At 39.7% G+C, this 13,522-nt stretch overlaps 1 protein-coding gene across 5 annotated transcripts in view; it reads right to left on the bottom strand.

The window, feature by feature from the left end:
* Nucleotides 1-13,522, bottom strand: part of GALNT18 (polypeptide N-acetylgalactosaminyltransferase 18) — a 263,719-nt gene that overhangs the window by 70,118 nt on the left and 180,079 nt on the right. For all 5 annotated transcript variants that reach the window (XM_040608026.1, XM_040608028.1, XM_040608025.1 and 2 more), the window contains 3 exons: nt 6,330-6,513; nt 5,213-5,410; nt 2,647-2,761 (listed from right to left, as the gene is read on the bottom strand). In XM_040608026.1, coding sequence (XP_040463960.1) covers nt 2,647-2,761; nt 5,213-5,410; nt 6,330-6,513 — 497 coding nt within the window. The remainder of the gene's footprint in view (nt 1-2,646; nt 2,762-5,212; nt 5,411-6,329; nt 6,514-13,522) is intronic.

Genomic DNA, 13,522 nt, shown 5'->3' on the forward strand with positions numbered 1-13,522 from the left:
GCTGCTAACAAAATGAAAACAAGAATTTGTGCACAGGCACAGGCAGCAATTCACCCAGTCCTGTCATCACATGCTGCTGCAGCTGGTCTGCATACGAGCTTGGCTCACAGTAGTTTTACATCCTCTGGAACAAAATTAGTAATATAAGGACACAGGACCATGCTCTGCTTAGCGTGTTTAAGATAAACAGATAGCTCAAATGATCCTGACTCTTGTTGCTATTTCTGTAGTTGAAAGAAACCTCTCCTGTTCCTGCAGATATTTGGTCTTACGTGCTGATATATAAAATTTCCCAATGAAAGAATTTACTTCCAGTGCCTAAATACTGCAAAGAATGGAAACAGGCTGTGTGAAATTTGCTTAGAAATTCAAGCTATGAAAGAAAATTAAGGAAATTTCACTAGGTAGCAGCTCCATCATATCAGAAAATGTGATACACAACATCCTACTTCTTGGCTAGCCTGGATATCAGCATGCAGCGCCTGCTTCTTCACCCCAATGTGATAATGCATATCACACGGCAGAATGCTAGATGAAACCAGATATTTCTTTAAAAAGGAAAATGGCAATGAAAGATGAAGCACAGTGAGCAATCCGTAGTCATGGGTTGGAAAGCACCGTTTTAAAATGGAAAAATTATTTATTGCACTAATACTGTAATTATAATGTAGTTTTTGTAGAACAATGACTATATTAAGTGATTCATCAAGGGCCTCACAGCTGAAAACAATGCAAGTAATCTAGAGATGACTGTTTGGTGCTGCAGAGACAAAAACGTAGTTCAGCAGCAGAGACAGACCATCTGGCCTGAAATCACCTGCTGACTACAGCTTTCCACATTGCCCTGTCTAAAGGAAATGAAAGACAACCCCTTGGAGCTGCACCTCTAGGGATGAGTGCTTAGGATGCAGGGGAATGACATGGCTGCCCACTGTCATATGAGAGCACACTCGAAGCAGCCACCTGGATTTTGCCAGGACGCGGTGTACGGCCCCAGGTGTGCACCAGAAGCAGGTGGCTGCGGGAAGGAGCTTGCTTTTCAAGCTTAACATCTGTAGACATAATATTGTGCTTCCCAGAAGCTCTAATACTGCACTGTACATTTATATTCATCCTGGTATTATCTGGGATATGCTGAGAATTGTGAGAAGAGTTGGTAATAAACTGCTGAAAAATCTGTTCATTACCTCTCAGTAATTTGTTCTGATATAGCCAGGAACACAGATCCAAGCCAGAATAAAGTCAGATGAGGCAGCATACATTACGCTACCTTGCACACTACAATCTGTTACAGATGAAAGTATTTTATGTAGGTCAGGCACTGCTTCCCTGGAGACAGACAAAAAGCCATAAGGAAATCAGAGAAGTGTTGGGCCTTATTCCAGTGATCCAGTCTACTCCAGAGTTTCAATTACGCAGAGATTTGTATCTCTCTTGGTCTTGCCTATCAAAGTGCTCTTCCCAATCAACTTCTGCAAGGCTAAGTATAGCAGACTGGACAGCACATATCTCATGATGCAAAACTAGATAAAACTCCTCTTGCTCACACAAGGAGACAATAGTTTTGTCAGTTGAAAAAAGAAATGAAAAATCAAAGTGATACTAATTTTCAACTCATCGCAACATTGAGCTGCAAAATCAGGTTTCAGGAACAGAAGACGGCTCTCTCTGGCCCTCACAGTGAGGAGAATGGTGTTAATAAAAGCAGCAGACTTGCATTTCTCTCTCTCTTTCCTTAAAACCATGATCTGATGTAACTGAGAGGGGATCTGCACTTCAGTCTTGCTGCAATAACACTTTATCTCTGACAGGTGGGAGAAAAAGAATTTCAGGACCCCAGAGTAAATGAATATTTTTTTTTGTTGTTTGTTTTTTTGATATTGTACAATAGTATGCTTTTATTCTGGCAACTAAAAAGCACAAAATACAAGCTTCCACTACCATTTCATAGCAGAGTTCAGAATTTAATTTTATAACACACATCATACCACTTTTCATTACCACCTATCTAAGAGTTTCTCCTGGATCAAAAATCTGAAAGATCCTCAGACAGAAAAGCACTGTATTTTCAGAATGGTATTTAGCTGTGAAGAGACACAGAAAGTAGTACACAAATCACACCCAATACTGCGTATAGTAAACAGATGAAGAGTGTATGATGGAAGAAGAAAGTATGTCCACTTACACGCTTTACAAATATCTTAATTTCCCTCCAGAGGGAAGGTAGCATAACTGCCTATATATTCCAGTTTGCTCCATAATGATTTTCCAAATTCAAATTAACCAAGCGATCTAGAAAGGCTTTTCCCATTATGCCTGTAAGAAACTATTCTCCTTACTGAATCTAGGATAACAGGTAAGCAGGGAGTTTTAGGTACCATCTCTGCAGAATTCTAGCACTGTTACTTGAAGGAAAGAGTAATACCAAATTCTGTATTTCTATTCTTGTCCCAGGTAAGTTCTTTAAAAAGATACAGGAGTTTGTGCTCTTCGCCCCACCAAAATACAATTTATAGTACTGCAGAGCTGTGGATCTCCTTTGCATGCCATCGTCCATACATTTTTGACTGTTTTTTCCCCCTGCAAAAAGTAGTAAGCTGTATTTTTAAATGTAAGCCACCAGTGTTGGTTGGTCACGTTCCTTACCCTGATTCCCAGCTCCACATTCTCTCCTCCGTATACTTCCATGCCTTCATCCAGTAAGCCAATCTCTTGGAAATATTCTCTATCTACTATAAAGCATCCAATCAATGCAGGACTTCTGGAAGAATAAACCAGCAGCAACAAAATTAGCAGATAGAATATGAACAATTTTACTATTCAGACATAGATTATATTTATAACTGCTGGTTCAAATTGTGCATCAGGGCAAATTCTTACGGAGGTGTCTCTCAAACAAATTTATTCAGCTTTGTCTTCTAATGTTCTTGATTCTATGGTGAAATAAGTACCATTGAAGGAAAACAGACTCAAAATTATTTGACATACATATTCACCAGGACAGCTAAGAATTCAGTGCTAACAATACTAGAGCCAGGAGCCTCAAATTTGTTTCTGAGGCACCAGCCATTCTAGTCTCTGTCCCTGCTAAGTCCTCAGGTTTCTGTCTGTAATTATTAACAAGGATACCCAACGATGCAAGTCAGGTTCATCTACAGCTAAGAACGCTTGTCTGTAAGCTTATGTAAAATAAGATACTATTTCTTGAACAGGAACATCCAGATAAAGTTTTGCAATACAAAATCAAGAAATGTCTGCCCTTACCAGCATACTGCAACATTAGCTCATTGTCCTCAGCCAAATTTAAATAAGTCAAAAATCTTTACTCAATCGATAAGCTTGTTTTATGTCATGACACGAATCAACCTACTTCTACTGTGCAGAGCTAATCTTATGAAGGTAAGAGTTCAGGCACAAAGAGTACAATTTTACCTCTGTGAGATGCAGTGGAGGACAATACAGAGGAATTTGGCCTTTTCATTTTTCTTCTACCTTATAACCCACAATGGCAAGAAATAAAAATGTCTTTTCTGATTATTATGCTGGTAACGGGAACTATGGTAGCAACAGGATATTAATTAGCAGTACAGGGAAAATCATCCTGCACTTACTGGGAACATTCAAGCTGCAGTAAGTGTAGACATCTGCTTTCAAAGAGATTATAGATGTCTTAATCGCAAATTGTACAATTCTACAGAAATCTACACATTTAAACCTTTAACTTGAAGTGCTATAGTACCCACTTTATAACAATGAAAGGCTGTTTCTGATGTATTTATTAATGAAGAAAATAGCAGTTAACGTCACTTCAAAAATTGTACTTATTTTATGACAAAGTACTTTTGCTTTTGGTGTTGTTTTAGAAGTATTTTTCAGAGTACCTGCTTCCCTTTGTTAGAATTCCAGAAGCATATTGGAGGCATGATATAAGCCATCAATCAGTACAATTTTTCTTCATTTTAATTATCCAGTACACACATGCAATGTATTGTACTAAATAAAAGGCTCCAGGGAAAGAGCTGGGGAACAAATCTAAACATCCAATATTCATAAAGGACATTCACTCCACAATCCTCACATAGAACAGAGTTTTGGGGTAAAATGGAAAAGTGGATTTTCTCTTTATTTTGAGTTTAAACACTTTTAATTTTAAAAGTCACCATAATTAACACAGAAGGTTTGCCTCTCCAGGACTTAGTAGAAAACGTTAAAGCATTTTCATAATCTTAACAGAGTTCATTAACACCAATAACCATTTCTAATGATGGGGCAATTACCACCCCCTGTTATACATGTCTGTGGCAAACCTGTGAATTTTTATGTCCTACTTTTCAGTTCTAGGGCCTGTCCTAATGAGCAACATCTTGGTCAGTACAGTTCAGTGTTTAAGCTGACAACGCCTGAAAAAAGCTGCCTGCCTGAAAAGACTGAACTACTGGATGAAAGATACCCCCTACACTGACTGCGTGGAAACTGACTGGTAGTGATTACCCCCTTGAGCTTCTACTACTATCTAAGGTTCTGCTTTGCAGGTGGTAAAAACAGTCTTCACACTTTCTTTTTGCAAAGAGTGAGAGTATAGGTACCAGTGACCTCCTTGGTATGAATGCATAGCTGTAAGAACAGTCTGGAATCTCAGCAGAGCTGCTGAGGGAATCCAGAGGTACCTACTCTCCTCCCCAAGATAAGGGTTTTCTTCTGTACCAGCCTAACAATATTCTAGACATGATACGAAAGTAGAGCGAGATTGTACCAAGGCAAGGATCTAATATAGCCATTGCTCACACACTGTAGCGGACTAGCATTAACTCCTAGGACATAACACAGCTGTAAAGCTATGAGTATTATAAAGAATACAACTGTCAGATCAGTTCATTTGTAAATCAAATTCTGTTTCTGGCCTATTACCACTAAATCAGCAGACAACACTTGGAGAAAGCAGTGCTGCTGAGCATTCAAGTCTACCATTTCACTGTGGCTATGTTTTGCCCCAAGCTAGTAACAAGGAAACCTATTTAAAAAAGATCTGAAAACAGCAGTTTTCTTGAAGAATGTGTGGGGGTCAAGGACAAAAGCAGAAGAGGACAGTTCAAAGACATTTAACTAATTTAACATTGCAGTCAGTAAAACCTGCTGAGACCACCCCCCCATCTGTGATACCTAGACGAGCATTGCCAGGGACACACCAATCTAGGTCACAGCTGCATGTTACCTTATTGGAGCAGTTGTGTTCTGCAGTTTCCACCATGACTTAGGAGGGTTCAGATATCGGCACCACAGCTCCCAGTCAAACCCCTGTGCTGAGAGGGGATACTCCTCTATTTCAAAATTATCATACTTAATGTTATCAAATGATGGAGAAATTACTCTCTTTCTGTTTTCTTTTATCCTAGTGAGCACCGGTTCAGCCCTGAAAAAAAAAAGTGTTAAAGATTATGTCTTTAACAGTAGAAGTATAGCACCGATGGAAATCACAGACTCATAGAACAGTTTGGGTTGGAAGGGACTCTTAAATGCCATCTAGTCTAACCCCCCAAATAAACAGCAGGTTAAGCTGCATATTTCAGAAGGGGCAAAGTCTACACCTGTTACCCATTCAGAGCTACCTTCGCTTTGAGATGGATTTTTGACAGAAGATTCTGCCCCAAAATAACACACTGCAGTATTTTACCTAGGATGCCCTATTGTTAACCTTGACGTGACCTACTGAATGGAAGAAATGAGTATCTGCCTATCGTAGAACATTTACACCCTTGCTACCAAATAATGATAACTTCAGGCTCTCAATATTATCAAGGACATCAAAATCAGAGTTAATAATAGATCTATCCTAGGGACAGAAGCTCCTGCCTTTTTACCATCTTTTTTACTCAAGAAGCACAGAGATATTAAATCCAGACTGAACAAGGTGAAATACATGGGTTTAGTTACATGCTACTTTTTCACAGAGCAGCAGCCTCAGTGCAAAAATTATACTTCCTTGTTTACACTGTAGAACATAAAAGAAACATAATATTTTTAATTAAAAGAAGATTAATTTTCCCCTATGGATAAAGGGCTATGTTATCAGAGGGTTTTAACATGCAGTTTTCCAATATAGTTTAAATACATTGTAATTACACCAGGAGATGACTCATACTATAAAAATGGATCTAGGTATGTTACACAGCACAAACAAATTTTCATGCTTGTGCCCATGACTGTGTCTGAATCTTCATTAAAAAGATCAGAACGCTCACCCTCTATATGCAAGCAAAATGCCATTCAGTAATTTATAAATAGTGCTTAGAAAAGGTCCCCTGGTCAGAGATATTCAAGGAGACACATACCATCCCACATTGAATTCCACATGGGCATCAAAGAGAGCAACTACTGGTGCTGTGGCTACTCTCCATCCACTAACTCGAGATCGAATCAGCCCCTCTTGTTTGCTGTGTCGAACAACCTTGATGAAACCAGGCTTACGGGCATTCACTTCATCAACATACTTCTTCAGTTTCTCCTTGAGTTCTTCTGTGGAAAAGAAAGAATTAACTGTTAGCAAGAAGTGTCAGCTTGACAAGATGTAAAAACCTGTTCTTTCAGCAGAACTCCTTCAGGAGTCTTCATACATGGAAATACTCCCTTTTGATTTAACTAGTAAGAATTCTCAAGTATCAAGTCTAAAGGGAGGCAAACAAAAACTAGGACCATAAATTGTATAGTAATAAAAAATTCCAGGTGTAACTATTTAGCCTACATGACCAACATCAGAATCCTGCCACTGTTTAACATTATGATTGAGTGCTTTATTTTATGGCATGTTAAAGTACCACAGCTACTTAAGTGCATACTGTGTTACTGTAGCAACAAACAAGATAACTATCTTACATTTCCAGAAATATATGCCCAAGTATTGTTCACGAACTTTCTTTACCAATATTTCAAGAAAAAAATAATAATAAAATTAATTATTTATCTCTATTCCATTTCTCTTTCTAAACTTCAACAGCTCTTTTCTATTGCTACTAAAAAGTTCTCAGCAGAACAAAGGCCAGTAAAAGTACTGGAGCAGAACAATTCCCAATTAAAATATGATCACTTTTAAATAAGCAGTTATCATATATCTGGATTAAAGACCTTTCCACGAGAAATTCCAATATGTAGAGCTGAAATATGCTGTTCACTATTATTGACTGGAAACAGTTTACTATTCCTTATTAGCATTGCTATGTCATGATACCACTCTGAATTCCCTTGGTGTTATTAAGTTCCCTTTCTTCCAAATCTCTGCAAATCCAGAAATGTCTTTGCTGTCATGCAGAATAATGCTCCTGTTGTTACAATGCTGAACAGGATATCGTAAAATCTGCGTGAAAAGCTCAATTCTGCCTAGCCCTTTCTGTGAAAACTGGAGCAAGCCAGTTAAGTTCTCCATACTCAATTCCTCACCTGCGAAATGGGATCACCACGCCTGTTTCTTCTTTTCAGTTTATTTAGACTTTAAAACTCTAGAGAACAGCAGTTTTCTTTTTCTCTGCATTTGGCCAGTGCCTAGTGCCCCAGGGCACTGAGCTGAGGGGAGGCTGCATCAGGCAGGGGGTGGCACCAGAGCCCAGCAGAGGAAGGAGCAGCACCCTGTAAGTCAGCACCCTGGGAGGGAGTACAGCTTCTGACACATTGGCTGGCCCACATTGCCTCCTGGTAAAATACGACATGGTTCTTTTTTTTTAAACCTACCTTCCTTTCTCTTTCCTTTGTTTTGCTACCATTAGCTGTGCAATCTGCTCCTAGCTATGTGTCAGGGGGGCATTTTTGCACTGAGCACAGGTAGCTTCTCAACATAAGCCAGCTGCTCTGGGAACTGGTTGCCTCAAACAGATCTGGATAACATCACACTAGAATGGTTAACGTAACAGAAAATTAAGAACAAGCACACCTTACTAGCCACAGTAAATGTTCATCCTTGAAAGGAGATGGATGTGTCCTCTTAGACTGACAGAGGAACAGAGCTGTCTCAAAAGGTGTCCTCTAACCTGAAGACATGACCTTAGTGGACCTACTTCTCTGAGGATATGGAGGAAAGGACAAGATGGTCAAGTGCAAAGACTCCTTAAATTCACCCCTCTTCAACAAGACAGCCACCAGGCATGATGCTCCTGCAGCTGCTTCCACTGGCTTTGCAGGAGTGTGCATGCCACATACCTTTGTGTAAATGACTCTGCACGGAAGGGAGAGAAAAACCAAAAAAAAGTGCTGATACTTACAGTTTTTCATGAAGAACAAGAATTAAAAAGAAATAATCTGATGACCATGTCCATCACAGTACTTAAACCGCAGCTATATTTTAGGAATGGACTCAATATATTCCTACAATTTGCTATGTTATATTGCCAATAGCTATTCAAATTGTTTACCTATTACTGCATTGCCTTGAATAAACAATACGAGGCACTTACACACCTAGCACAGAGCACTATTCTACCTTCTATTATATTTGCTGCATATTGATCAATACACTTTCCTTCATAAAGCCAAAAATCACATTCAGGTTTTCTAATGCTTATGCAATGCCACGTGTTCTTATTGTTCATCCCTTAACACACAAGAAATTTGTAGCAAGCACAAAACTATCAAACCAACGACTAGCTAACAGCACTTTAAATTCAAAAGAAGACATTATGATATTGTGCCTACCTAAAAATAGTGCAAAACTGTTCTCTATTCCCAAAACGTAACATTGTGGAGGGTGAATATCAAAACATGATGATCAAAGCTTTGTTCTCAGTGTAAGAGGCTGTTCATAGCTTTACAATACCAGGAAGCTTTATTTGCCACAACAATACAGCATCACCACTGAGTATTAAATACATAAAAGGAAAGCAGGCTCTAATCAAGGACTTGAAAATCAGTACCCTTGATAGAGTCATTGTTCTCTCAATCACCTTCATTTTTAGCAAGTGGCTATTCTTACTCCTGTCATGCACTTTTCTTAATGTGGACTGACTTTATAAGCTTGAGTAAACACAAAATCTTTTCAATAGCAAGGTGTAAGATGGAAATAAGTGGAAATGGAAGAGAACTCAAATCTTGGCTTGCCACCAGCACGACTTCAGCTGCACATTATAGCTGTGACATTTACTAGGCAGTACACACTTCTAATTTTCTGGTTACACTGCAGCTTTTTGCAAATTAAGTGAATGGCCTGAGAGAGTCTCAGGGGAACCTTGGAGGCTTACTCATGCTCAGTCAGTATGGAGGAATCCTTCCCTGGACTTCAGCCTCAGGAGGCAGAGAAAACTGCTGCATTTTACCTAATCTTCAATACTGGCCTAGGAGCAGGGACTTACTCTGTAGCATGTCCACAGGAGACAAAGCAGTATTTTGCAGTCAGGCATTTTCTGGCCTTTGTTATTCAAAACAGATTAGCCTTGCTTTGCAAAGGCAGAGTGCTGAGCAGAGCATTATGTGCACCCTTTGTTTTACAAAACCTATTGGGCAGACTCTCCCAGAAGAAAAGATAAGTCTACTAAAAAAAAATGTAACATTTTCACTTAGCCACAGGATATAGCAGACATGTAAATGAAGCTTAAAAAGTCACTATTTTGGGAAAAACATTAAAGATGCCCTAGCAGGATGCTTAAGTCAGGTTTTTTCATGCATTCCACATTTTGATGAGTTTTACATGAGGAATTTTGAGTACAGTTGTCTTTGACAGTTTTAGAGCACCCTGTCCAACTGAACTGAATGATGGGACTCTCGCCCTAGAACTGATTGTACACTTTGTGATGGCACTGGATGGTCTTCAGCAATATATTTTTAACCCACCCTCCGTTTTTTTCCACTTTAGATATGTTGCTTGAATAATAAACAGTGTTTTTCATTAATTATTGTGCTTCACTGCTTTATGCCACCATAGGGAGAAGAAAGGGAATGAGCAAATGTGTCATCTTCAATACACTGTTGATTTGGTTTCTAATTATGGAAACAAATAGGCCTATAAAGATAGATGCATTTGCCTTTCAGTGCAGAATCTCTCAAAAAGGACTCAATTGGACTAAGCTGAATGAGTATCTGCAACTGGAGAGAAAGAGCAGCCGTATATGGAACGGGAAAACAGTGCCGATCTGGCACTTGGACATGTTGCAGCCTACCACCTGTCTCTATATGGTACAGCACAGCACAACTCTCCTCATAAATGCATAATTAATGTGCCATAATTATGTTTAATATTAACATAATTAAGTTCTAATACTTCTAAGAGGTTGTTTGCTTGTTTTTAACAAATCCAAAAAGATTCTGTTTTACAAGTTTCCTTATTCAGCACGACAAAGCAGCGCTAAAGAATTCGTGCAACTTTGCCTCCGTAGGAAGCAAGAGGCAAGGCAGTATGGAGGCAGGGAGCATAAGCAGTCAGAAGATGTCAGCCATCCCACACCTACAGAAACTGTATATGAAGGGATCATTTAGTTCATGAAAATCCCTTCACAAGCCATCTTGCTTTCCCGATATGGTCTGAGAGAATGGTGGCTTGAGGGAGGCCCTGGCAATGCAGCTGCTCTCCTTGCAATACTGTGGCTTGCTTGGCTTGTGGGAGTGGCCAGTCCTTGCTCAGAGGGGCAACCTGGACTGCAGTCCTGCCTCCTCTTGGAACACTGGTGGGTTGTGGCAGGCCATACAATAAGGAAAAGGCTTCTCAAACCTCAGGGAGTTTCTCAGAAGGAAAACCGTCTACAGATCATCCTCTTCATCCAGTCACATGGAAGCACGCTATGGTTTCGTAATGCCTCTACCCTACTAAAACTGGGAAGTTCCCAGGCCAGATGCTCGATGATGCCTCAGCCCCTTACCTCAGCGCCCTACAGCAGCTATGGGTCCGTCCACAGGCCTCAGATTTTAAAATTACTGATACAGCACTGTCATAAATAATAAATTACTGCCTCAAATTCACAGAGAAGTAGCTTAAAGAACAGCCAATTAAGCCGCACTTTCAATAACTTTCATGCTTTACTGTACTCTCATTCCGAGTGCTTAAATGAGTCCTCACAGCTCTCAGAACAATTACATTTGTGAAGTCTGACACTCAGGCTTTGCTGAGACAGATGAATTTTACTGACTTCTTAAAACTCATTCTTAGCTGTAGATTTGCCAACAGACCTAAAATGATAAATAAATAAATAATTTGCTAAAGCCTAGAAGTCCCTGCTGACTTCAGTGCAGCAGAATCCTGCAAGCCTTGCACTTTTACCTTTAGGGAAGAATTTATTTCCATGTCAAAGGCCCAGGAATTACCATGTCCCTCTTTAACCTCAGCACTTGGCACAAACATGGCTTCTTTTACTGTGAAGGGAAAGAAATTGTTCTTCAGTACAGAATGGGTTTTAACGTAACAATTGTCCTCCCTGTGCCAGAAATTGTGGATTGACACATTATATGAAAGGGATAAAATCCTGCCAATTCATTATTTTTATGCTCTTGCTTTGTGTTCATTGAGCTAAGTAGAAGGCACACTCTGGTCCCCAGGTAAAGAACCATGTTGGATATTTTCTTGGATTGTAAATGACACTTTTAAAGGCAAATCATCACAGCAGCTGCAGGAATACAGCAGAGCTTCTGCCTGTCAAGAGACCACTGGTCAGTTCGCTCCTGGCAAGGATCCCTGGGCCTTCCTGAATGCCCCATGCAGTAGGTCAGAGTGGGATCCACTGCCTTGCATCAAGGCAAACCAGCCAACTGGCACAGCACAAGTCAGTACACCATGAGAGTTGCTGCCATACAAGGAGCATCTCATCAGGTACATCTTGCTTCTGCATTAAAGGCAAGTAAATGGTCAAAAGACAGAATTCACACAAACCAGTTAATTTTAAATGAAGATTTTTCCATCTTCATTTTCTTGATTATTTGTGGCTCAAAGTCTTTGGAACAGAAAAAGCTGCTTTTCCACTCTTCCAATAACAATTTTATAGCCTTTAGAAAAACAGAATGTATTAACATAGCTAACTTCCTTTCTGACAAATGAAGAAAGCCTGTTATACCAGGTTTGCTAAAAAAAAAACCAAACATCCCAACTCATAACCTCTCTTCCCTCTCAGTCACTCTGCAGGCATGCAACCTGAATTCACGTAATAACTTGAATTCATGGCAGCAGCTAGGCATGTAAGAAAAACTGCTTCCTGCACTTATATCTAATAGGCTTGTACATTGGATCATGTCACGTATTGCGTATGCAGCTCAGTGCTTCATAATTTTTATTTTCCTTTTCTCTAGCCCCTTATCTTTCATGCTGAAGTGATCACCTCTCATCTCTGTAGCAGAAGCAGATAATTCCAAATGGAAAATATTTATAACCAGATACAGGCATGCCATTTGTAATGCACATGTGTATACAGAATGCTTGCAACAGAGGGCAACAATGCACAAACAGATAACGAGGGCCTGCTGTGCACACGTATTTAATAACCTCCTGTTATCTGGTAATAGATAAACCACCCAAGGGAAATTACCAATGTGATGCAAGGAACTGATGTGGACAGACCTCGGAAACAAAAAAGCAGCATAGCCCTTTTCCTCCATTACTTTACCTAACTTGTATTGTTGACAGAGATGCATAATCTAATCTCGGAAGTTCAGGCTATCCACATGCAAAGCCAGATAGCATAATGAACTTTCACAGTCACAACCTTTGCATTCAGCAATCCAAAGTCTCAGCTGCTGTCAAATCTTACCAGGTCTATTAAGATAAATGAGGCCTACAGCAATTCATTCCAGCTTGTACCTCAGACCACGAGCCAAGGATTTCTTTAGTCTAGCACATGAACAGTACCCTTTGCTCACAATAAAGGAGGAAAAAAAATACATTTCCCGTCTCAGCCCCTACACACTCTTTCAATCGCCCAGGAGAATCCAGTACAGGGGAGTGGGAAGCACAGATTGCTTTCGAAGGGTTTGATGGGGGTTGCTTTGATCCGTTCTCAGGTCCTCTCACAAACACCGCGTCTACGCATGGAAGGAGCTTAGGTGGACACTTCACTGAATCCTCTTGCTGGTTGTAAGTCCTGGGAATCCGACAGCACGGGAACCACATACCAGCAAATAATTCCACTTCCAAAAAAAATAGCACACATCCCTACACAAAACCGCCCTTGCAGAAGAGACCTGTGCCAACAACTATTCCTTGAGCAATCTAACAGGCATATAAACTACTTGGGTTCATTTTGTCTTTTTTTCTAAATGATGCATAGTTTTAATCCCACCCTCCAGATCATTAAGCCCTACCTAGCAATATTGCTGCACCTTAATAAATCCCAATAGTATGGGAAGAAAAATTAAAATCATCTTTTGGAAACTGTGACAGCTGAATGCTATGTTATGGAGGAGAAGGATACTGGAGAAAGAAATATTACATCTGCTATTTTTTATCATCACTATTCTCCTGTAGTAATGCTTTTATAATAAGAGCTGTAAATCCCTTTTATTTTCCTTGTGTTATTTATTGAGTAGTGTTTAAAGACAGTACTCAATTTCTGTCCTAAGTGCATCCTGT

This window comes from Falco naumanni, chromosome 10, assembly GCF_017639655.2.
Source record: "Falco naumanni isolate bFalNau1 chromosome 10, bFalNau1.pat, whole genome shotgun sequence".
Lineage (NCBI taxonomy): Eukaryota > Metazoa > Chordata > Aves > Falconiformes > Falconidae > Falco > Falco naumanni.